Source organism: Pinus tabuliformis, chromosome X, assembly GCF_031772625.1.
Source record: "Pinus tabuliformis cultivar Carrire ecotype Pingquan chromosome X, CPIR1, whole genome shotgun sequence".
Classification (NCBI taxonomy): Eukaryota; Viridiplantae; Streptophyta; class Pinopsida; order Pinales; family Pinaceae; genus Pinus; species Pinus tabuliformis.
The window spans coordinates 1,144,837,251-1,144,864,052 of record NC_142308.1 but is presented as its reverse complement, the minus strand read 5'-3'; the positions used below and the strand labels follow the sequence as shown (position 1 = coordinate 1,144,864,052).

The 26,802-nt window shown below is 41.0% G+C and overlaps 1 protein-coding gene across 4 annotated transcripts in view; it reads right to left on the bottom strand.

Moving 5' to 3' along the window:
• Window positions 1-26,802, bottom strand: part of LOC149143923 (uncharacterized) — a 289,497-nt gene that overhangs the window by 189,949 nt on the left and 72,746 nt on the right. For all 4 annotated transcript variants that reach the window (XM_089446412.1, XM_089446413.1, XM_089446414.1 and 1 more), the window contains exons 2-6: window positions 21,038-21,205; window positions 20,731-20,896; window positions 8,695-8,817; window positions 8,379-8,512; window positions 7,991-8,150 (exon numbers count right to left, since the gene is read on the bottom strand). In XM_089446412.1, coding sequence (XP_089302538.1) covers window positions 7,991-8,150; window positions 8,379-8,512; window positions 8,695-8,817; window positions 20,731-20,896; window positions 21,038-21,205 — 751 coding nt within the window. The remainder of the gene's footprint in view (window positions 1-7,990; window positions 8,151-8,378; window positions 8,513-8,694; window positions 8,818-20,730; window positions 20,897-21,037; window positions 21,206-26,802) is intronic.

Sequence of the window (26,802 nt, the reverse complement as noted above, 5' to 3'; positions counted from 1 at the left end):
CTTAAATCTCACTTTCTATTTTTTAATTCACCCCACTTTAATAAAGACCCACTTAGTCCTCCCGGATGCGGGTGGTTTTAATGTGTAGCAGATCAGTGGCTCGTCACATGGGCATGTGTCAGCCCGGACGAGCCACGTATTCCAGAACCGGTGTTCATTTAAGGGCGGCGGCGAATGTCCATCTGCGCGTTTTAAGACGAGTCCCTTCAGCATTTACTGTTCTCCTTGGTAGCGGGAAAATGGAGTTACAAAGGCTTGGCACCTCTGTCATTCTCCCGCAGTTCTGCTTAAGGTTTGGGTGCTCGGAGGTTGCGCTGGCTCACTCTCTGGTTCTGAGGGAGGTTTCGAAGGGGCATTCCTGCTCTTTGGACAATCCGGGGATGCAGCGTGAGCGCCAAAGGATGATCAGCAGGCGCGGAAGCTCCAGAGGTCGTGCTTCGTCACAGAGGCAAGCTCTTTCCCCCTCTTCCTCAATTGAGGTTTCTTCCGACCGCAGTCGCTCCAGAGGACGTGCAGTTGGCCGAGGTAGAGCGATGGAACATCGAGAAATTATGGAATGTGGGCACTCTGCGCATCCCATGGTGAGATATCGTATTCCATGTACTCTGTCAAATTCAACTTTTATAGTTACGGTTTCGGTGGAGCATTGTAGCAATCCTGGTGGTCAGGAAGAAGATTTGCAAGCAAGCTCTCCTCGGATTTCTGGGTTGGCTCCCACAGTCGACATGCAAGTTCCTGCGGTTGATATGCTGCGCCCCGTCATAGACAGTTCCTCCCCAGACCCTCGGGCAGGCCCAAGTGAACCTGCGCAGAGGAACACGCTCCCCGAAACGGACATCCCCAAGCAATTCAGATGCAAAGCGGAGGAGGATCCGCACACAACCGATGATGACTAAATCGACTTGCAGTTCGCCACTAGTCTCTGAGAAAGGACTTTTTTCTCTGTTTGCTCTCACCGCCATCTTGTATGTGTCAGGACTCAGTCCTTATGTATTTCAGTCCTTATATGTTTCTGTGACGGATATCCTTATTTGTTCCAGTCCTTATGTGTTTCAGTGTTTCAGTGTCGGCTATCCATGTATGTTCAGTGTCGGTCTTATGTACTGTCGATATGGTTCAGTGTCGGTCTTATGTAATTTTGGACATGATTATTCCTGAGCATTCTGTCATTCTCTCGACAGGAAACACAGGGCTACGGCTCTGTTGTAACACTGATGATGTAAATTTTGACCTTTTTGTAATATAATAGATTAGTCTGATTCAGAAAAAAAAAAAAAAATAAAGACCCACTTAGTCATTTATTTCCAAAGTCACTTTTCCTTTCTAATTTTACATTGACTTTATTAAAGTCACTTTAAAATTAGACTTTAGTAACTTTATCACTTAAAGTCACTTTTAAATTAGATTTGACTTTATAAAAATTATAAAGTCACTTTAGGAGAAAAATTAAATTTTTTTGGACACTTTTCCCTAGGCCAAAGATCAAAGCTTTAGGGAACCACCTATCCTCCGGTACCAAATTTCAACACTCCCTCTTACCAAGGAAGGTGTTCCTCACCACACCCATCTTGTCTCTAAAGTAGACATGCTTGCCCCGTGGTAAGGCTTTGGTAAGAATATCTGCAACCTACTCATCAGTGGGAATATACTCAAGCTTCACAGCTCCCTTCTGAACATAGTCTCTGATGAAATGATATTTGATCCCGATATGCTTCGACCTGTCATGAAATACTGGATTCTCCGTGAGTTTAATGCAACTCTAATTATCACAGTAAATCACTGAAGGTTTCAACGGCTGACCAAATAAGCCAAACAACATCTTGCGAAGCCAGATGGCCTCACAACTAGCTAGACTGGCTGCCATATACTCTGCTTCCGCTGAACTCAATGCTACTGACTGCTGCTTCTGGCTGAACCATGACACTACTGCCGAACCCAACCCAAAACAGCACCCTGAAGTGCTCTTCCTATCAGAAGCACAACCTGCCCAATCAGAATCAGTATAACCTGCCAATCTCACTCCATCCCCCTGCCTGTAGTCCAGACCATAATCCACTGTCCCCTGCAAGTACCACAAAATGTGTTTTGCAGCCACCCAGTGAACCTTCCTAGGCTCACACATAAACTGACTCATCGTGTTGACTGCAAAACAAATATCTGGTCTAGTGTTGACCAAATACATTAAGGAACCAATCAGCTGCCTGTACAATGTGGGATCCACCAACTCGGAATCCGAAGCATGAAGCTTCTTCCAGTTGGTGATCATTGGTGTCGACATGGGTTTACTATCCTCCATGTGGAATCTGCCAAGGATGTCCACAATATACTTCCCTGCCCCAGGAAGAAATGCCCCTCCTCCTGCCACACCTCCAAACCCAAAAAGTAATGCATCAAGCCGATGTCCTTCATCTCAAACTCCGCAGCAAGATCTCTCTTACAGTGCTCTATGAGTCTCTCTGCACCTGTAATGACCAAGTCATCCACATACAGCACCAGAATGAGAGGCTCCTCACCTATCACAATATAGTAAAGGTTCGGATCTGCCTCACTCTTTGTGAAACCCATCCCCTGCAAGTATGTATCTATCCTGGAGTACCAAGCTCTGGGAGCTTGCTTCAGGCCATAAAGGGCCTTCTTCAATCTACACACAAGAGACTCCTTCCATGCACCTCAAAGCCCTGTGGCTGCTCAATGTACACCTCCTCCTGTATGAAGCCATTGAGAAATGCAGTCTTCACATCCATCTGGTGGATCTTCCAACCCATCTCTGCTGCTATCGATATAATGGAGCGGATCGAAGTATATCGAGCCACGGGAGCGAAGGTCTCCTCATAATCAGCTCCCTCTACCTGGGAGAACCCTCTAGCCACAAACCTCGATTTGAATTTCTCAATGCTGCCATCTGCAGCATGCTTTACCTTGTAAAGCCATCTGGAAGTAACCACAGATTTGCCCTCGGGCCTCGGAACCACCTCCCAAACATCATTCTTCATGATAGAAGAATACTCCTCCTGCATGGCCTCTCTCCAAACCTGCTGGCCAGCTGCCTCCTCATAGCTAGAAGGCTCAGAGTCAAGGATGCTCGTAGCCATTGCCATATAGCTACAAAATCTCTCAGGTGGTCTACTCTCTCTAACCGGCCTCTTAGGCTCAACAACAAATGTGGCATCTCTCAAGGTGTCCTGAAGCCACTTGGGCTTCCTCTTCCCTAAGCGTACTTCTCCCACTAGAGAATGAAACTCCTCCTCATCATCATCATCAGGAGCCTGAACTCCTAACTGTCTGTCTGCTGTCCTCCTGCCTGCACCTGAACCTGTAGAAGCTGAGGTACCGTGTGAACTGTCCATCAGTGGACTCCCTAGTGAACTGCTCTATGCACTGCTCGGAGCACCACCCCTCTGGCTCGACGAGCCACTGCTCACTGATGGATCTGACATCATCATAGATGTACCTCCAAATCCTCCTGATCCCTGCCCATTGGATCCCTGTGACTGACTCAACTGCTAATGAGGGTCTGGCTGATCCAAATACTCTAACTCCCGTGACCTCCTAAAGGCCCTGTCGTCCTCGAACTTCGCATCCCGCCTGACAACAACTTTCCTCTGTGCAGGAATGTAAATCCGAAAGGCCTTTGAGGTCTCACTGTAGCCCACAAAGATACCCTTCTCTGCGGTGGGCTCTAGTTTGGTCCTCTTCTCCTTGGGTATGTAGGAGTATGTAATGCACCCAAAGATACGAAGATGACCAATATCAGACTTCTTCCCAGAAAAAGCCTCCTCCGGAGTCATGTGCTCCAAGCCACGATGCGGACTCCTGTTCTGCAAATAAACAACTGTGTTGCAGGCCTCTGCCCACAAGAACAATGGCAACCCCTGATCATGTAACATGGCTTTGGCAGCCCCTCCGATGGATTTGTTCTTCCTCTCCGCAACCCCGTTCTGCTGGGGGTTGTAAGGAACAGTGAACTCCCTCCTAATGCCTGCCTCTGCACAATAGTCAACAAACTCTCCAAGGGTGTACTCTCCCCCATTGTCCGACCTCAGGGACTTGATCTTCCGACCTGTCTGTGTCTCCACAAGAGCTCTAAACTCCTGAAACCGCTTGAAGACCTCACTCTTGATCTTCAAGAAATAAATCCAGGTCCTCCTGGAGTGATCATCAATGAATAAAACATAGTACTCATATCCACTCAAGGAAACATGAGACATCCGACCGCTCACATCGGAATGAATCAAATCAAGTATCCCAGTCGCTCTGTTGTCACTGCTGGGAAAAGGGGATTTGGCAAACTTGCCCATCGCACATCCTCTGCAAGTATCAAAGTGATCAGTACTAAAATCTGGCACACCTGTAGTGATCTCCCGCAAGGTCCTCAAGGCTCCATGATACATATGCCCCATCCTGCGGTGCCAAATCTCACACAGCTCAGAATTGCTAGCTCTGCTGTCGGTACTACTGCTCAATGCCAAAAGGGGCTGGAATGCAAACTTGTACACCTTTGCATGGCGTACACCTATCACTCTAGCTGAATCAGCTGGAGTGCCCCTGGGATACATCAACACCTGTCCTCCCCTGAACAGTACCTCATATCCTCTGTCCTCTAAGGCTGAGACGAATATGAGGTTCTTCCTCATCCCTGGCACATAAAGAACATCTGACACCTTCAAGGGAGGTTTGGACTCCCTCTGAAATGTCAGTGTCCCCACACCGACTGCTCTAACAACTCTATATCAGTGCCACTCTCTGAAAGCTCTGAGAAGCACTCACGGACTCCTGTCATGTGACGTGAAGCCCCACTGTCCACATACCAGATACCCGAAGATGCTCCACTAATCGAAGGAAAAGCATGCTCCCTCTGAACGATCCTGCACTAGAGGACTCACACGCAGTGAACCCAAACTCTCGGTCAAAACGATCTGCAAAGTCCTCAACCTCTGCGGAAGCTACCAAGCTCTGGTTCTTCCCCTTCTTCTTCTTCTTCTCCGGACACACAACTGCATAGTGTCCTATCTTTTAACAATTCCAACACTTCACCTTGGAATAGTCCTTCTATGTGTTACCCTGTTTACCTTTACCTTTGCCTTTGCCCCCACCATTGCTTGTGAAAGCCTACTTCTTCCCTTTGCTTTTCTTGCCTCCTGCCAACAGTGCTACATCCTCATCCTGCTCAACTGGCTTGGCTGCCCCAAGCTGACATTTCCTGATCTCTGTCTGAATGCAATCATCCCAAAACCTCTCCCATGTGGGAAGGGTCTCACGTGCACAAACGCCATCAGCAAAGTTCATCCATGAACGGGGGAGGCCATTCACTGCAATCCGCACCAACCCAGTGGGTGGAATGACCTCTCCAACAGCTGCCAACTCATCTCTCACATTAGTAATCTTTGTGAGATATCCAGCTGCACTATCATTACCCATCTTAATGGTCTTCAACTTCTCCTTCAAGACCATTTTCCGGTTTTCATTGGTACTCTGGTAGAGACTGGACAATGCTATCCACATCTCATGGGCATTTCTCTTTCCTCTCACATGAGGAATGCAATGGTCTTTGACTCCGTCTAGAATCAGTCTCTTACCATTGTTGTTCTTTCTATTATAAGCAGCCAACCGAGTAGCATCAGTAGGCACAACAACAGGATTCTGTGTGGTGTGCACCATAATGTCCCAGACTTCTGCCTCCTCAAAGATACTTTGCATTCTCTCCTTCCAAACGCTGTAATTGGTATGCCCATCCAACCTATCCTCCACCCTCAATCCCAATGACATCCTGTTGTCCTAAAACTGAAAAATAACACTGTTGTAGTAAAGATAAAACTGTTGTTTGTGAAAAATCAGCTTGCTGGAATTTTCTGAGTGAAAAATCAGCAGGCTGTAATTTTCCTCCTTGCTGTCCCAAACTGCACTTCAGCACTCAAGCTCTGATACCATGTAGAAATTTCTCATTTCCCACCCCGGTTTTCAGTTTCACCTTATTTCTCCAAAATAGTTAAATGCCCTTTCCCATATCCATACATTCAACAACAGGAAAATAAATTTTGCTGAAAACACAAATTCTGGAAATATAACAGAATGCTGGAAAATACATAAGTAAATATTAGCACATACAAACAGCCATTTAACACATTTAAACACAGTGATTTTTGGTCAAGGTGACCCTGGAAAAACCCCCTACAACTCTTGGGGGAAACCAGTTTGAAAGCTCCTTATTTCTGGAAAATGCTTTTACAATAAGAGAAATATTCAGAAAAAATCAGCAAGCAAACTTTTACAACTTATCTCGTTTTCTGTGCCTCACAGCCAACTGGAAAAACTTGCAAACAGCAAAACAGAACAACAATAAATGTTGTACGGCCTCCTCAATTTTTGTGCCCAAATTTCAGCCTTAAATGCTGCTGTACGGACTGCCTAGAAAAGCGTGCATGCTGCCATAAATGTTGTTATACAGTTTTCCTCGATTTCTGTGCAGAAAACAGCAGTACGGCTGTATGGATTTCTGCCTAGAAAAGCATGCCAAGGTACAGCCACTTGCTGTACGGCCTCCCTTGAAAAATGTGCCAGCAAACTTCAGATTTTCTGCTCCTCGATTTCTGTGCTAACTTGTTGTACGACCTCCTTGGAATCTGAACCAAAACTATTGTACGGCCTTTCTAGAAAATCGTGCCCAAAACCTGCCTTTCATTGTGTGCTAACTCAGTTGTACAGACTTGCTGAAACGCTGCCTTGGAATGTGTGCCAAGCTGCTGCCTCCTTCTCCTCACTGTCCAGAAATCTCTCTTGCTCTCTTGCTATCCTTCTCTCAATCTGCTCATGAAAAGAATGAATGACATTTTCCTCCTTTCCCTCCTTTAATCTAACCCTAAGTGACTTTTGGGGAATCCCTAAATCCAATGGCTGAAATACATTGAAATCTAGGGCTAAGATTAAATGCTCATTTAAATCTCACTTTCTATTTTTTAATTCACCCCACTTTAATAAAGACCCACTTAGTCATTTATTTCCAAAGTCACTTTTCCTTTCTAATTTTACATTGACTTTATTAAAGTCACTTTAAAATTAGAGTTTAGTAACTTTATCACTTAAAGTCACTTTTAAATTAGATTTGACTTTATAAAAATTATAAAGTCACTTTAGGAGAAAAATTAAATTCTTTTGGACACTTTTCCCTAGGCCAAAGATCAAAGCCTTAAGGAACCACCTGTCCTCTGGTACCAAATTTCAACACTGGGAAACCTTTATTGAGAGGTGAAATTTCAGATTTGCAATAACTGCCCTAGGTTCAAAGTTTCTACATAAAAGAGTGCTTGGAAAGACATAGTTTCCAAATTATTGTAGTGTTTGGAAAGCCTTGACCTATATCACATCTGTCGTGCATCTATCAAAAACTGTACGTTTATCTTTATTGAAATGCCCTATCCAAGCTTTTAGACAAAAACTAAAAGCAACGTCAAATGGTACTGAACTCTTCCTCCAGGTCAAGCATCAATGCAAATAGATTATCAGAATACTCAAAGAAATACAGCCACAAGCAAACTACAATAAATCGATGGATACCATTGCATTGTTACCACATTTTCAAAATAGGGCAACCAAAGAAGATCAACGTGAGCATTAAGGTTGTCAGCTTATTAACATCAATCACTCAACAAAGATGAAACCTTTCCTTCTCGACAAATAGACAATGAGCATATGGCCATCAACGATTCAGGCACCCCAAAATTGTCAGAAAAATAGCAACAGAGCTTTTGTAACTAGACTCAAGGGCTATCATAGGCTACTAATGGATTGGTGGAATACCATAATGCAGAAAATATAACCGATGAGTGCACACGCATACATAGAGAGGTGAGCAGCAGTGCATGGGAGAAGAAAGAGAGAGAGAGAGACAATAATCTGAGTTTCCTACAAATGAATATTTTCACTGACATCATAAGTGCTGAGTTGTACATCAACCAGAACTAAGGACAAAATAACTAAAACTATGAAGGAATACCAATGAAGTCTATGACAACACGAAAGGCCTGAAACCCTGTCATTTGGCCTGTGATGCGCTTTCCACCTCCTTCTGTTGTTAAGTATGCTAAAATTATAGATATAATGAATCCATTCAAACAATCAGGTCCACTGATAGAATTTCTCTGTCTAGCCCAAACCTGAAAGAAATTTGCCATAAAAGTCAGACAAAAAATGAACTGCAGCAGTTAAACAGAAATATCCAAGGAGAAATTAACAAAGAAACCGATAACCAAACAATGTCTCTTGATAACCAAGGTAGGATTCATTTATAATTTGCAAAAAATAACCAATTATCTGTTAGATAAAACTATAACCAAGTCCACAAAGAAAATAAATGTTGGTTGAATAGAATATTCCATGCTTACTTTAAGTAATAATAATGCTTCCACAAAAGTTTTTGATCCAGAAATGTTCTTTTTAAGGAATGCACTATGATCCTCGATGAACATATCTTCCAAGATACTCGCATTGTAATCAGGTGTAGGTTGTGCCATGCCTCCTGTCAGAATAAATTAGAAGAGCAAAGTTCTTAAGATAACAATTTACATTTACCATATCTTTTATTTGCAAGAAAAGAGAGAGAGGAAGGAACCATGGAATTGAAAGAATCAAAAAGTAATAACATGAGATTGCAGGCTCTTTCTGTCAACACATAAAAGCTCAGGTTTAACTTCAAAATACCCTGCTGGAAATCTCGAACATTATTGCGACCAGGGGCCAGCTTCGAAATGTCAAATACTCCAGCTAATACTGTTGGAATGATCCGTATCACAAAGTCATTTGCAGTGTCATTGTCCATCTCTCCTGCACGAGGGCAATTCAATTATAAACTATCAAAAGCAAACAGAAATTTTACTCAGTTTTTATTACAAGTAAGTTATAACTAACTAAAAATTTATCAAACATCAAAACAACCATAAATAGAATAAACATGTAGAGTAGATAACAGCCATATTCAGATTGCTGAAAATAACAACCAGTGAGGCATGACCCATATTAGACCCACGAGTACCTGCGGGTCTTGGCGGGTTCTATACCGAGCCAGGTCACTCACATAGAACCCGCGTTTAAGACCCGGACTCGGCGGGTATCTTATAGAACCCGTCTACCCATATAAAAACCAAGGGTATTCTATAGAACCAATATCAATCCCATATAAAACCCGTCAAGCCTCAAAAGTCACAAAATGATCAGTGTTCTTTTTTTTTTTGGAATTGAGGTGGAGGAAAGGGGAAATTAGAGGGAAGAAAATGTTTTATAAGCACCTCTCTCCATTCCATTTGTCATTCACTTGCCATTTGAGTGTTTGGCTAATTTGTATGAGTGTTGAGTGACCCCATTGCACAATGAAGGAGCTCTTGGAGGAGGCTAAAGGAGGCTTCATCGGATCAGACCCAGCTTCAGGTAGGCTTCATGAACCTTGTTTGAATGTTTTCCATGTAATTTTTTTGTATTCAATTTAGTTTTTTTTTTTTTTTTTTGAATATTTTTTGTTTTTGCAATTTTTTTTTAATGTTTTGACCTGTAACTAAGTTTCTCAGCGACACAATGACCCTGTGTGGCTAAGAAATTCAGCCACAAGGCCAAAACAAATTGCAAATTAAAAAAAAAAAATCTTCCAGATTTTGTCACCATGCCACCAAAGGGTTCTAGAAAGTCTCGTGATCCAGCATGGGCACATGGTCAATGAATCATTGTCGGTAATGACCACCATATCAAATGCAATTATTGCAATGCCACAATGCATGCAGGCATAAACAGACTGAAATACCACCTAGCCAGAATTCATGGAAATGGTGTGGGATGTTGTCAAAGTTGCCCTAATGAAGTCACTACTGAAATGGCAGCTGCTTTGGAATCCATTAAAAAAGAAAGTTCTAAGGGGGTCAAAAAATAAGGATGAGATTGCTGGGATAGGTAGATCTTCATCTCAGAGTGAAACACAGATTCAAAGTCCAGGTATTGGTAACTCCTCTTCAAGTGTTGTGGCAAACAGGGGTATAAACTCTTCTTTCTTCAGTCCTCGTACAATTCCAAGAGAGGGCAAAAAGGAAGGATGAGATTGTTGGGATAGGTAGATCTTCATCTCAGAGTGAAACACAGATTCAAAGTCCAGGTATTGGTAACTCCTCTTCAAGTGTTGTGGCAAACAGGAGTATAACCTCTTCTTTCTTCAATCTTTGTACAATTCCAGGATCTCAACCAACCTTGGATAGTTTTAATGAAAAGAAGAGGAAAGAGGTAGATATAGCAGTGAGGAGGTTTTGGTACCATAACAGTGTTTCATTCAACTATGCAAAGTCTTATTTTTATCAGCCCATGGTGGATGCCATTGCAAGTGCTGGCCCTAGATACAAAGCCCCATCTTATAATGCACTTAGGGGGAAAGAGCTAGATCAGGGGCTTGAGTGTGTCAAGGAACAATTGGAAAGCATTAAAAGCTCATGGAAATTTACAGGCTGTACAATTATGTCTGGTGGGTGGAAAAATCAAAGGGGTAGAACAATAATCAATTTTGTTGTAGCTTGCCCCTAAAAGAACCATGTTTCTAAAATCCATTGATGCATTTGCAAATGTAAAAGATGCACATTTGATTTTTTTCATTGTTGGCTGATGTGGTGGAGGAAGTTGGGGTTACAAATGTTGTCCAAGTAATCACGGACAATGCAACAAATTATGTGGCAGCTGGAAGGTTGCTTTGTGCCAAATATCCCACCATTTTTTGGACTCCATGGACTGCCCATTGCATAGACTTGATGCTAGAGGACACTGGGAAGTTGGAGTAGGTGCAAGATATTGTGCAAGAATGCAAGCAAATTACCAAGTATATTTATAATCATGCTCGGGTGTTGAACCTTATGAGGGAATTCACACAGGGTGAACTTAGTCGCCCAGTTGTCACACAGTTTGCTACAAACTTTCTTTCCCTCCAAAACCTTTTGTATGAGTACCAAGCTTTGAGAAGAATGTTTTGTAGCCAACAATGGGTATTTTGGAAAGATAGCACAAAACCAAAAGTACTGTCTATGAAAGCTTCTGTCTTTGGTGATAGTTTGTGGGACAAAATCACTGAGATTGTCAACTTCACTGAGCCCCTTGTGAAAGTCTTGAGATTGATGGATGGAGATAAACCTACAACGAGATATATTTATGAGGGCATGGACAGGGCCAAAGAGGCCATCAAGACTTTCTATAAGGGAAAAGAATCTAAACATCTCCCTATATGGCAAATTATTGATTCTAGGTAGGACAGGCAACTACATTCACCATTGCATGCAGCAGGAGCATATCTCAATCTAAGCTTATTCTATAATGAGGAGTCTAACATTCAAAGAGATCCCGAGGTGGAGAGGTGTTATGATATGCATTGAGAAGATGTTCTTGGATCAGGATATTCAAGACAAAATGAACATACAACGAGATATGTACAAGGAAGCATCTGGCATGTTTGGATTCAGCTCAAACCAACATCTCAAGGACAAGAAAATGCCTTGTAAGTGCAAATTGTTAGAACTTAACTTGTAATTTTGCTAGTTCTCTTTTATATGTTTGGCATTCCAAACTAATAATATTTGTTGTTATTTTTTTACAGCTCATTGGTGGATAGATTGTGGCACTGAGGCACCACAATTACAAGAATTCACCATCAAAGTTTTGAGTCAACCCTGCAGTGCTTCTTCTTGTGACAGCAATTGGTTAGTGTTTGAGCACATCCAGAGCAAAAAGAGAAACAGGTTGGAGCATGAGAGGTTCGAGAAGCTGATTTTCATCTACTACAACCTTCGAATGCTCACAAAACAAGTGCAAACAAAGGATACAGATCCAATTTTATTGGATACTAATGATTTAGAGTATGATTGGGTTGTGGAGGAGGAAGCTCCTAATTTAAGTTGGCTTGATAAAGAGACTTAGGATCTCTCTAGTTTGCCATCTCAAATGGAGACTCCAAATACACCTGCCTCACAGTTGCTTCAGCCTTCTGATGTTAGCACTAGCTCCACGAGGGCTTATTGTAGGCGTGGTCGTCCATGAGTGATGAGACTCAAGATTGTTATGAGATAATCATTTATCATTTATGACATATGCATTTGAATTTTGAACTTGCTGACAATTTTTATTTTAATTATGGAATCATGAGTCCTTTTCTTAGTCAGTGTCTAAATGTTTTGCTTACAAAAATTGAATATGTTATGTTGTACTTTTATAGATATGAGAAGATGTTATTAATTATTGCATATATTGTGGTTTTTAAAACTTATAATGATTGGAATCGTCATTAGTTTCTTTTTTGTGCTTAAAATTTACCATATTTTAACCTTTTTCTTGTATTTTGACAAGTCTTATAAGGGTCGTTCCTGAGTCTTATACGAGTCAACGAGTCAATGTCGTGACAAGTCTTATACGAGTACAAGTCGTGCAACATTGATAACAACTACTAAGATTTCTATTGCAAACAACCGACACACAGAAATGTCATCAAGTATAGCAGCATTATTCTCTGCCTTAATAACTTTGGTAAGCTTGCTGCAAACTGCATATTGTGTAATGTCCCCAAATTTTGGATTATTAGGCGAGGTGGTTAGGAGGGTTTTCCAGAGCTTGTGTCAGCCTGGTCATAGGAGAAGGATTACTCCATTGGTGGGCCTAGAGGGTTTCCGACTAGGATTGCTTACCATATTTCATCATCAAGATCAATTCCGCACAGTTTGCTCTTGGTTCTGTTGTGTTCTGACGATTTCCATAAAATGGCATTAATAACAGGCATATTTTAATTATTTATGCTTAAGGTATTGTTTCAAGCTTACTACTTGGAGAAACGTCTTAGTGTAATAGCTCGTTGGAATCGGGGTGAAAAGATCTACAACGTAGAATGATAAAAAGGGGCTTTGGGTTGCCAGTGTCACTATAGAGGCGAATTAAGCATTTTCCAGTGTTAAAAGTGACTTTAATTAGTTTATAAAAGTCACTTTATTAATGAAAGAAAGGAAAGTGTTTTTAAATATTTAATTGGAGGGAAAAGGTACATGAGATAAAAAAACAAAAAGAAAAGAAAAAAGGGGAAGGTAAAGGTGAAAAGACAACGCTAAACTCATTAAATAAGGAAAATGAAGAGACTATCCTCATTCGTGCATTGTGTGAGTTTGAAAAGAGGGTTTGAAGAGAAAGTTGAGGGCCTTGGAACCCAAGCTGAAATAGGAGACTTTTGTGCAGCAACGAAACCCCCTAGTTTGGATGTGAGAGTGAAGTCATTCAAATTTCACCATTGAGCTTCAATGGAGAATAGGATTTTCGAGAAATAAAGAGATATACTAGTGTTCCAGTTGATTTTATGGTCTCATTAGTTATTTTCCATCTCATTGTGACAGGCTGGGAGATACCAGTGAAGATATCAGGTGCCAAGCCACTGCTGGGATCAATTTGATAGTCAAATCTCATACAGGCAAAGGAAGTCTAATGTCTGGTGCAATAAGACGAGTTTTGGAGCTTGAACAGACCCCAAATCCTTCATTTCCTTGCTGGTCGAAGTTCTATAGTTGAGACACAAATTTTGATGAAGAGGAGGGAGGTTGAATCCCCTCTCATTTTCTGCTATACGAGTTCTCTTCCTGCTGGGAGCATTTTGCTGCCATTTTCTGGGTCGTTTTGCTGTCTACATGAGCAAGTTTAGCCGCTATTTGGGTGTCACAAAGCTGCTGTGTATTGGGGCTGCATATTGTCTCTAGAGGTGTTCGATTTTGTGTCTATTTGGAGCTGCATTGGGATGAGAGCCTCTGCTGGTGATTTGGACAGGCTGTGGACTCTTTATGGTGACCAAATCTGCTAGTTATACCCATCTATAAGCTGCTGGTTAAGTGTGTCTCTATACCTGGGAGTTCTGGTTTGATTTCCTGTAAATGGACATTATCTTGGTCTTCCAACAAAGCTGGTACTTTATTCAAAGAGGACTGACATTTATTTATGTGCAGCCTACTGTTTGCTGCCACTACTTATCATGTTCTTACTTCTGTCTAATTCACTATATACTCAGATCTTGAATGTGAGAAGGTTGTTTGTGGATTATATTATTATTGTATCAACTGTGTAATTATTTCTGAGTTGCTATAAGGAGTGTATTTGTGATTTGAGAAGTCTTTTGGTTCATGTTAGTCACTGGATGCAATGCCCAGAAGTTAAAAAATTTACAGTGAACACCTGCAGCAGAGTGTAGACAACATGTTTGAAGAAATTCATCACTGAAAACTCAAACCAAAACTCAGAAATTTTTAAGAAAAACTAGCAGTGTTACAGTTTGGTATCTTACAGTGGTATCAGAGCATTGATCTTGGCTCAGCCATGGGTTATCTTTGAAAAGCCAAGTTTGAGGACTTTATTTTGAAGGTGTCAAGATACAGTTGTTGGGTTCAAAGGGCAGATTATAACAAGGGAACAATGCTTCCAAGTCAAGAAGAATTATTTGCCAAAAAAATTGAAAATTATAACAAAACCTTTGCAAAGGTGATAGAGGACATGGAAGCATGGGTGTCATCAAATGCAGTAAATACAAAAAGGAATAGCAAATCCAAAGATGAAAAGGTAGTCAAAGATCAGGAAGCAAGGATTGAAGATGAAAACCATAACAAACTTCCCAGGATGAATTGAGAAAAGTCACACCCGTTGAAAATGAAGCTATCACAGATTCACCCCAACAAGTTGGAACGAGAGTTTGGGATGAAAGGGAATCAGAAATTGCTATAGAATGTTTGTCATCACTTAGCAAGATTGTTGAGTTAGATGATGAGTACAAAGAAAATCATGAGGCCACAACAGTTGATGATGATTCCCAAGAGGTGTGCAAAGATGATAACACACAAGTGGTCGACGGTGCAAACTCAGTCCCATCAGTTGATGAGGTAAATGTTGCTCACAAGTCTACTTATGCCTATAACTTGGAAAACCAATTGAAGATGAACGCAGACAAGATAAGGGCAGCCACAAGGCAATATGATGATGCACTGGTATTGGTGACAGATTATTGCCAGAGAAATACAGTGGCACATGACAGTTTAGGAGGAGAGCCTTCACTTGCAGATTTTCAGACTCTAAGGAAGGCATTGGTTGGGATGAAATCTAACTACCTATACCTCCTTTCAGATAGAGATCACCTACTCATGCTTACTGAGATATATCATGATGCACTAGTAGGGAAAGAGGAGGAAGTCATTAGGCTTACTTATAAGCTTGAGATTTCCTAGGAGTCCTTGAAGAGCACTCAAATGGCCCTTCAAGAATCAGAGTTTCAGGTCAAGCAACCTTGTATGGAGTTGCATCGTGTACATTCTTCTAGGGCAACCATCACCAAAGAGAATGATTGGACCACTCATGATTTGATGGAGGAGCCTCCTGTGATAGTGGAGCACACAGAGCACTTAGAGGAACAGGTACTTGTAGAGAGGTATGTTCCAAAGGTTTCTGATTATATACACATAGGATGTGGATACAGATATATTTCAGATGAGCATACGTACATTTAGGATCCAGGTTCGGTTGACAAGAGTGAGGTGGACACTAGAGACCCCGATTGGCATTGGGATCCAGGTGGAGTTTCCAATCAGTTACTAGGTGTGAAGGATGACTATGGCATTGACAGGGTGATTGACCCAGTGACGAAACATTCACGTTCCTTCATACTTCCATCAGAGTTATGGTCATCACTAGTGGTTGGTTGGTTTGATGCAAGAGTGTGCAAGCTTCGGGAGATGTCTTGGCACATCATTCATGCATGGAGTTGTCGGGTGGTCAGCATGCCCCGATGAGAGTTATTTAGATGGGATGGCATTTATATGCCACCAGATAGAGTAGTATATGGGGATGATGTTCTTTCGTTGATGTATTGGGCACATGAGCCATCGAGGATCTGCACAATAGTGACATCCCCATTAGCATGTGAGGAGTCATGCCACTCAGGTCTACCGGGACAGAAGAGATATGGCTCACATCATGATGGGTCCACTAGCAGGATGGCAGATACATTGGCGCATGCGGGATACCAGACAGTACAGGGTGCGTCAGCAACAGGCGGGGATAGCTAGTGGGGTATAGGGATATGCCATGGTGTGCAGGGGTATGTAGAGGAGTACGATGATGCATGGTTTTATGTAGTGGTGTATGGTGATGCATAACAGAATCTCAGAGCATTGCTTTTGGGGAGACAGATTGATTGGGACATTGGGCATACCAATGGGCTTGGCTTAACCAAGATTGATGAGTGGATGGATGAGCGTCAGGGAGCATTGCATTCCTCGAAGTTTGATCTTCGATTAGAGCATCATCTAACTAGAGTCAGAGAGCAGGTTACTCGCAGGACTACCCATGGGTATCCATATGGGTTCTTGATCACGCCTTTGGGATTGACCCATGCATTGGTCACTTTCCAGTCCGACATACTATTGCAAAGGCTTCTGTTATTGTTCTTTGATGCTCTCATCACATATAGCAGGACACACGGGGGTCACCTGAGACAGTTGGGTGAGACACAGTGCATCATGGATAGGATAATGACTTCCCAGCTGAGGCATATGGTAGGAGCGCGAGTTGACAGATACATGATTAGGGATGGCATGACCCACTGCAGAGGCAACATATGTCCCGCCCCTGAGTACACACTTAGGGAGATGATCAAGAGAGAGTTGCATGACACACCTTCGGTAGGACATTTCGAGGCATTGTACGAGCATGGGGCACAGTGGATGGTAGGCCTCTTTTACAGGAAGGCATGTGGGCTCCAGGCAGTAATTGGGTACATCACCAAGAGACAGGATAACATAGTCTGATGTGTGATTAGGCAAGAGCAGGGCAGTTTAGCGTGCACCAGATTGATTCATGATACATGGTGTCCATCTATTGGTTGCATACAGGGATTAGTGATGGGGCACGGATGGGCACCAACAGTTAGCAGTGCTTCGCCGCAGCAGTTAGTTATGATCAGAGTGGCGCAACAGCAACATGGCAGTTTCCTTTTGGGATTAGCATGGGACCCTAGCATTACAACACTTGACAACTCAACCACCATTATGGGTGAGTTGGTCTTTACAGGGGAAGATCACTCAGATCTTCCATTGGACTTCAATTTGGCGGAGGGCGTTTCACTTCTCAGTGATTCATTGGGGGTATCAAAGGTGGTAGTGGTTAGTTCCTGTGGGCGAGGATCCTTTTTAGCAGGTTTTGGAAGGTACTTTCAGGAGTTCACTCGTGAGGTGCACGAGATTGGTTTTCTGGTAGAGCAGCTTCTTGAGGAGTTGGTCGGACTTTCACATTATCGAGATGCTCTACTTATTGGCAGTATGCAGAGGGCCTCTAGTGTCTATTCCTTGTTGGTGAGTGAGTGGAGCGAGAGATGCTTCACGATGACTAGGATGGTTTGGGACCCTAGTATTCACTTGGATCAACTTGTGGAGCGACAACATGTGATGGCATTGCTTGAGGGCAACAATTTTGGGGAGGGGAGACTATAATGTCCCCAAATTTTGGATTATTAGGCGAGGTGGTTAGAAGGGTTTTCCAGAGCTTGTGTCAGCCTAGTCATAGGAGCAGGATTACTCCATTGGTGGGCCCAGAGGGTTTTAGAGGAGTTTTATGGGTTCGACTGGGATCACTTACCATATTTCATCATCAAGATCAATTCCGCACAATTTTCTCTTGGTTTTGTTGCATTCCGACGATTTCTACTTATGGTGTTGTTTCAGGCTGATTACTTGGAAAAACACTTTAGTGTAATGGCTCGTTGGAATCGGGGTGAAAAGATCTACATGGCAGAATGATAAAAGGGGCTTTGGGTGGCCAGTGTGACCACAAAGGCGAATTAAGCATTTTCCAGCATTAAAAGTGACTTTAATTAGTTTATAAAAGTCACTTTATTAAATAAAGAAAGGAAAAGTGCTTTTAAATATTTAATTGGAGGGAAAAGGTAAGTGAGTTATAAAAAAAAAAAAGAGAAAAAAAGGGAAGGTGAAGGTGAAAAGACAACCTTAAACTCATTAAATAAGGAAAATGAGGAGACTCTCCTCATTCGTGCATTGTGTAAGTTTGAAGAGAGAGCTCTTGGAGAGAGTTTGAACAGAAAACTGAGGGCTTTGGAACCCTAGCTTCCATATCAGACTTCGGTGCTGCAACAAGGCCCCCTAGTCTGGACTCTGGATGTGAGAATGAAGTCATTTAGATTTCACCATTGAGCTTCAATGGAGAATAGGATTTTCGAGAAATAAAGAGGTATTGTAGTATTCCGGTTGATTTTATGGTCTCATTAGTTATTTTCAATCTCATTGTGACAGGATGGGAAATACCAGTGAAGATATCAAGTGCCAAGCCACTACTGGGGTCAATTTGATAGTCAAATCTCATACAGCCAAAGGAAATCGAATGTTTGGTGCCATAAGACGAGTTTTGGAGCTTGAACAGACCCCAAATCCTTCATTTCCTTGCTGGTCGAAGTTCTATAGTTGAGACACGAATTTTGATGAAGAGAAGTGAGGTTGAATCCCCTCTCATTTTCTGCTAGACAAGTTCTCTTCCTGCTGGGAACATTTTTCTGCCATTTTCTGGGTCGTTTTGCTGTCTACATGAGCAAGTCTAACGACTATTTGGGTGTCACAAAGCTGCTGTGTGTTGGGGCTGCATATTGTCTCTAGAGGTGTTCAATTTTGTGTCTATTTGGAGCTGCATTGGGATGAGAGCCTCTGCTGGTGATTTGGACAGGCTGTGGACTCTTTATGGTGACCAAATCTGCTAGTTATACCCGTCTATCAGCTGCTGGTTAAGTGTGTCTCTATACCTAGGAGTTCTGTTTGATTTCCTGTAGATGGGCATTATCTTGGTCTTCCAACAAAGCTAGTATGGTATTCAAAGAGGGCTGATATCTATTTATGTGCTGCCTACTGTTTGCTGCCACTACTTATCAGGTTCTTACTTCTGTCTAATTCACTATATACTCAGATCTTGAATGTGAGAAGGCTGTTTGTGGATTAGATTATTATTGTATCAACTGTGTAATTATTTCTGAGTTGCTATAAGGAGTATATTTGTGATTTGGGTAGTCTGTTGGGTTCATGTTAGTCATTGGATGCAATGCCCAGAAGTTAAAAATTTACAGTGAACACCTACAGCAGAGTGTAGACAACATGTTTGAAGAAATTCATCACTGAAAACTCAAACCAAAACTCAGAAATTTTTAAGAAAAACTAGCAGTGTTACAGTTTGTTATCTTACATATTGGCTTGGGATAAAATGGTTTTCATTCTATTAAACTTGGATTTAATAAAAATCCTCGCAACTAAATCACACATTGTTAACTATCTTGTAAAGTAAATTAATGATAGAAATGAGAAACAGCACTGCATTTACCTAACATATGCCATTATGAACAGTAGTAGAACTATATAGGCATCTCCAATTCAATTAGTGGGTGTGCCAGCTAGTCGATGTGCCAACCAACGATGTATCAATGTGAATGGAATAGGGATGTCTTGAGTGGAGCTGGAAGGTCGATATAATAGATGATAGTGCATGAGAAAGAAAACTAGCACTTGGTTATAAAGTAAGTTGCAAGAGAAATCACATAGGAGGAATGCAGAACTATTAATTGTGACTTGTGAATAATTGCACTCCCTCGAATAAAAAAAATCAATCTAGGAAACAATTCGTTGACAAGGTACTAGACAAAATTTACAGTGTGTCTAGTAGATAAAACATGCACATACAAGTTGAACACAACGGTGGAGATGATATGAAACATTATATTAATGCTGCAGCAAATACACATGACAGAGTAGCCCAAGATAGGCTGCCCATATTGTTACATAAATGTATAATGGAGCATAGACATATTTAATTCTTAGGCATTTTGTAGTGTATTTTATAATAAAGTTGTGCTGTAATCATGCTATATTGTAATGTTAAGCCATGACTTTCCTAATAATGTTATTAAATAGGTGATTAGGTGTTTGTGGAGTCACATCACATACCAAACTTACATTTGGGGAGTTACATCACACATACCAAACGTACATTTGGGGAGCTACATCATACCAAACGTACACTTCCCATCTCATAAATATGACTATTTAATAAGAACCATTTTTTAAGTATTGCAATAATCATAACCCAAATTTATCTCTTCTGTATTTATTATCTGCATGAATTTCCGATATTTTATCAGAGCCACAGAGGAAAGAACCCAGGAAGCACAGTGAAGGAATCTGAGGGACTGTGATACGCAAATCAAAGCAAAGAAATCAGAGCAAAACTGGAAGTAAGGCAGGCCAACATACAAAGTAATTTCTTTAGGAGAACATATTATAAATGCATAGTTAATGTCCCCAGCCTAAACCACCAAGGAAATCTTTATAAAGGCCAAAAACCAAGATTATCAGGGGAATGGCTTGGAAATTCCCATTTTGTAAAATATGTTCTGTATTATTAAAACAACATCCACTGCTCCCACATCACAAAGCACAATTTATAATTTCAATTCTATTGTGAAACCACTAGTGTCACATATTGTTGGCCAAAATATGAATACAGAATATTAACTGTTAATAAATGCATTTGCAAATTGATTACTGTTTTATGTAAAATTATAACATCGTACCTTTATTATCAATTAACACATGATCAATCTACAAAGCTAGATCTTTTGACATTATAGTTATTGTAAATATTCAGAAAAAAATACAGTGTGTATACCTGGATGTATAATCAAAATTGGTTTTCTGGCATCATCTTGAAAAGTTGACCAGCCAATGTTCTTAACAACAGAACACGAGCTCAGATGCTTTTTAATCACTACGAGATACAGACACCTCTTGGCATGATAGCGATGATTCAAAAAATCTTTTTCATGAAAACAAGCCTGCATAATGTCACATAAAAAAATATGTCAAGCCAATTTGATTGCAGCAAAGTGCCCTGAAACATTTATGTGACTTCTGATTGAAACAAAAGTGCCTGGTAAGGATTGTAAAGCATGGAAAATCATAAAGAAAACACTCACCTTGGGTATTCGCACAGCAAGGTCGATATTTAAGAATGGTTTTGCTGCAGCCTTAAGTGGATAACTGCCTATAATTTCTACAGAATCCGGCTTCCTGAATTTGAAATCAAGTTTATCACCAGGAGCCCCTATATCTTTAATAAAAGCAGCTGCTGCTGTTGGCTTCACCTGAAATAATCAGATCATATCCAATGAGAATGCACCTATATTGCTCAATCATAACTTGAACTTCAAAAATTATCTTTTTTAAAGGCTTTCAAAGCATCTGAAGATAGAATGATGAATATATACGTAATCAGAGAATGCTTGAGAAAAATATATTCCGCTTCTCATTAATTCAAAATTTGAGTAATTTAGTCAATCTTGGCATTGAGCATTTAAAAAATTAGTCAGAATTCGGAAATTTTTAGACTCGAAATTATTTTTTGAGCAAACGCTTTAATATGAACCGAATTTATGTTGAGCAAAATACATCTGTATGTCCAAAAACGCACAAATGCATATCATTTTTTAACTCGATATTTTGGCCTTATCCATAAGGTGGGTTCATTCACTCACATGATTGTTTTCAAAAATCAACACTGTATAGGAAGTTTTGACCAAAAAGAGGTCATTGAAGGCAATAAAATACTGGCCCTTGGTAAAGCAAGAGATATCAACGGCTTACAAGTGGAGCACCTAAAATGGGGGCAGGATTATCTCAACCATCACCTAGAAGCATCAATGAACAAAATGATTCTGCAAGGATTCCAAAGATTTGGCAAAAGGCCTCGTTCAACAAAAGAATAATCCAAGAATCTATACAGCCATAATAATGAGCCCAATCTTGCCAAATTGACTATGGGGAAACATGGGAGAAAAAAATCAGCAAATGGGTGGAAGTGTCACAGAAGCATGCAAAAGGACAGGCAAGGTTCAAGCCAAAACATTCTACCATCAACCACTGCCTTACCCTAAAGCATACAATTGAAACAATGTGGGACACCAAGGAAGGCTTTGTAGACTTCGAAAAAGCCTTCAACACAGTCCCTAGAGAGAAATGATGGGAGCAGCTCATAGGATTAGGAATTCCAAAGGAGTGGACGGCTGCTGCAGTGCAAAGGATGTAAGAACATGTCAATGCTAAGATAAGAGGCCAGGCAGGTGTATCAAAGAATTTCAACAGTGATGTCAACGTCAATCAAGGATGTTTCCTATCACAAACACTATTTGGGCATTCCTTAGTTATCATATGTGGGAATAAAACAAACCCAATAAATCAAATATTAAATATGAGACCAAAATATAGAATGTTCAGTGGTTGATCCCCATGGCTCCATGCAAGCAAATCCCCGCCCATACATTCAGGGTGTAGAATAATGGCAGATTTCCTTGAACAAGGTTATAGCGATGGAGTGGATACAAATGGGTTCATGATTCTTTGTGCATGTGGCATACCATTTTGTGTTCTTCGTTCACCTTTTTGGCATGAAATGGTACATCCCATCAACAATGGCCCTAAAGGATATAGCAGCCCTAAGTGTGAAAAAGCCAAAACCATGGGACTTGGCAAGAAAAGAGGGAAAACCCATAGTGCTTTGATTAAGATCATCACAGCTTACACTTACTTGGGAGTCATGTTCAGTGAACCTCGCTTTGGGTTGCAACAAGCCCTTAAGCCTTGATTGAGTAAAGTGTATGGCTCCCTAGCCCTCATTGAGAGAATGTTTCTAGGGGCAACTTGAGAATATCTCGACTAAACTCTACCCCATGGAGGCAATTATTAGACCCACAGTTCTCTATGGCTCTGAGATATATGGACTGTGTTGTTTGCAAACAAACTAGACTAGGATAGAGAGAGTACAAACCTTGCCTTTCAAGTGCATCATCAAATGTAAGTGGATATTTCAACCACCCATCATCCAAGCAGAGTTTGGTGTCCACCCCTTCCACCTTGAGGTTATTTTCGGATTGGTTTCTTTCCGAATTTCTCAAAGACTATGCCACCAAGAGAGAAAGGTATTTATACCTCGCACTCTGCTCCGTAGAGGCTCACACTTCAAATCCTCCCTTAGGTTGGGCATGAGGTTGGTTCTCATAGGCATCTCGATTTCTCCAATCAATTACTCTCTCTCCTAAGCACCTACCTTGTTCTCCCTTGATGCACCAAGCCATCTCTTGCCACCTAAATAGGTACTGAACCAAGCCATCAAAGAACACATCTACAGATTGTACAATCAAGTCACCTAGACCTCACCTTTGACAAGTTTGGGCTCAGAGATGTCCTTCCACCCAGAGCACTTTTTTGGAGCTATGTGCTAGCATCATAGTTTTCCTCCCTTATACATGCAAGCATGGATGCATTTGCTCAAGATCCCTTTGGGACAGCTTCAAGTCAGCTTCCATTGACTCCGAACAAAGACAGGTCACCATATACCTTGATTTGATAGGATCTGCCAAGTGTGCCACCTCCATGATATGTAGACAGAGATGCACTTATTTTTCAATGTCCCTACATTATGAGATCAGAGGAAGTTATCATTGCCTTTACAGGGACTCAAGGGGCACCCTCTCTACTTTCTTTTAGTGTCGAGATCGGAGATGCTTAGCCCTCTTCATCACGAAATTCTTTTGCCACGGATCTCAACTCTTGTACGCAATACCTCGCCCTAAGATGACAAAAACAATCGCCTCATACTTCCCTGTTGACTCGTCACATCAAAAAAACAAATGGCAGGCAACGTTCCAAAGTGCAACAGTAACAGAATGGTGAGACCCCGGATTTCTCCTCCCCCTCCCCCTCAAGGAAGCTAACTAACCTTATCAAGATTAGTTCATCGATATCAATTTGTACATCATGTCACACATTCGCAAAGTGTTAGAGAGATAATAGATCCAAACAGTCTCAGAGTAAGCTACCTTCCACTCGCTAGACTATCTCCCAACCCCAGATAAGTAGCCAGAGATCTATTTAGATTTTCCTTCTTCTTACCTCAAATGTTAGGAGTATCCCCTCTCTCCTACATGCCCCCCCACCCGGGATCATACAATCAAACCCCCTGATAGTTCCAAAGGACTCTAATAGCAAGCCAATGCCTTGTTCACCCCCTCACCCTCGGCCATCAGAGTCGGGAGTTGTTGACATCATCGGCCTCATTGGTTGGTCTCTCTCTCTCACTCTAGCTATCATGATAGGTTCTTGAGTTGCCCAAACTCACTCGGTATTTTGTAACATTGTACCCTTGTCACGACTTTAAACATTTCTACATATGTTCTAATGTTACTCCTGTTGACCACTGGAGTGGCACCTGAGGATTATCTAAAGACTCCATGCCCAAGGATGTACCAAAGGTTGCTTGTACCATCAAAGATCATCATACTACCAGAGTTTTTCAACTCTACTTCTTCTTCTTATCATTTTCTGTTGTACTCAAATTCCACAATCCCTGCGGGGACAATGTAAAAGTGATACTAGTATGAGGAGTCGAGTCATGTAACAGGCCTGGGTAGCCTGGGACCTTATCATCAAGTGAGTATTACTCTGGGAGGTTTTTTTCACTTGGTTAATTATCATCTCCTTGCAAGGACTTAATAATTAATTGAGTTTTTTCCTCCAAATATACCCCAAAGCCGGAGTACAGCTTGATGGTGAGGCCTTGGGTGAGTCCTAGTGTCTAGGGTCAATGTATATTACCATACTAGATCACACAAAAAAATTCGTGGAATTTGATTAAGTCTAGGGGGTCATTTTTTAATTTTTTTAATTTCTCACAGGGCGAAAATTGGAATAAAATTTGTATCTGAAATGTAATAAATGATGTCTAGAGAAGTTGTATGGGGTATGAGTAATAAAAATTGCACCTCACCCTCAACTTTCTACTAAGACACACTTTGAGGGGTCAAAAATGTGTTCTAGACCCTCAAAACCCACTTTTCCTAAGTTTAGTGGAAAATGTGGCAATAAATTAAGCCAGCAATTAAATAAATGGAGAAAAAAAATATCCACATATGTCAAATGATGTGGAAATAAGGTGGAAAATCATGGAGGAGTTAAAGTGAAGTCTCAAGGTGATGTGGACTCCTAAAAACAAGGAAAAGACATGTGCTCAAGGAAAATCGAATTTTTTGGAGGGGACCACGAGTTTCCCAAGGAAAAACGTATTTATGAGAAGGGGAATTTGAAACGCCTTGATGAGTCAACTTTTTGGTGGGCTTTGACTTGGAGTTTCACTGGAGATGAGTGGAGAGTGGTCTCCTACCACTCCACTCCCATACACACTTGTCCCTCTTCAACAATGAGTTAGCTCCTCTCATGGACTGCGTGGGCCTCTCTGGGGAATTTGAATTGCATGGTTGAGCTTTGGGATTGTCATCATCACACTTGGCATTTGGTTCTTCATTGAGATCTCCACTCATTCTCCTATATAGATGAGCCTTGGGCTCTCACTTTGTATCTTCGCAACGAGCTATTGTGCTTGGGGAAGCTCTGCTTCTATGTACTTGTGTTCTTCATGTGAATAAAAGACTTTGGAGTTCATTCATGATTGTTATTCCATTGGAGCATCGCTTGGTTCATTGATGGATATCTCTACTTGTGCCTTTGATTTATATTTCATTTGCTCATACGCTTTTGTTGAATTGTAGATGTATAGCTATCTTACATTTGCAATTTGTTATTTGATATGCTCTAAGCTAAACAACTCTATCTATTTTCATACAAATTATAGAGTTCTCTTGCTATTGTTTATTGATTTAATCCATTTGAGCTAATGTGTGTTGGAGATTTTGTAAAGGATCATTGTTAAATCAACTAGCAAGCGTGAATGGAAGTCTTCAAGAGACCAACCAACACTTGCCATTGTTTTCAAGGAGCTCTCATTGTTATTTGAATTTCATAGATTTAATCTTTTGGAAGTACTTGTTCTTGCAGGTTTCTCCTTTACATAGTTTATGCATAAGTCAAAATATTGAAAAACAATTTACATCATTTAATTTGTGCTTTCATTTCATTATCTAGCTATTCAAGAGTTTTTCATAAGCTAGACAAGCAATGGGGATCTTTTCCCATCACTTGATTTAGCCTTTGTACATTATTTTGTAGTATATTCACATGCTTCATGCTCTCTTTTCACACTAACTTTTGTCTTAATTTTGCAGCCCTAACATTCTTGTTTGCAGGTTCTCTCAAGCTTCACATCTCATCTCAAGGAGGTCGTGGGCATTAAGAGAGCTTGTGGAAGAAGGCTAGGTCGTACACCACTTTAGAGCTTGTATTCTCTAATTGTAGAACTTCTTCATCTCTTTTGAGGCTCCCATACTTGAAGGGATTTCCTTCTTGTTTCATGATCTTGCATTGTATTCTCTCATCAATTCCTTGGGAAGCCCTCCAAGAGGCTCTAGCCTCATTGTAACACCATAATAATAAAAATTTATACTTTTTGTTGTGGGAGTGTGGGTTTTACCCATTGGCATCCCTATCTCTCCATTTTAGGGAGAGAATTTGTAGGTGGATTTGACCTGTTGGTTTTTATTTTTCCATTTTCTTTCACATCACATATGCATGTTCTAATTGGGAAGTAACACAAATCGTATTTCTTTTTCCTCAAGTTTGCTACATGCTTTAAGCTTGCACCATTTATCATTGTGGCTACAAGTTTCAAGTTTACATTTCCATTTGCGAAACAATTTACTCTTACTTTGTGCAACCATCTCTATTATTTTTAGCAAACTTTGATACATTTAGCTTGGCACTTGTCTAAGTAATTCATGCTTTACTGTTATACCAC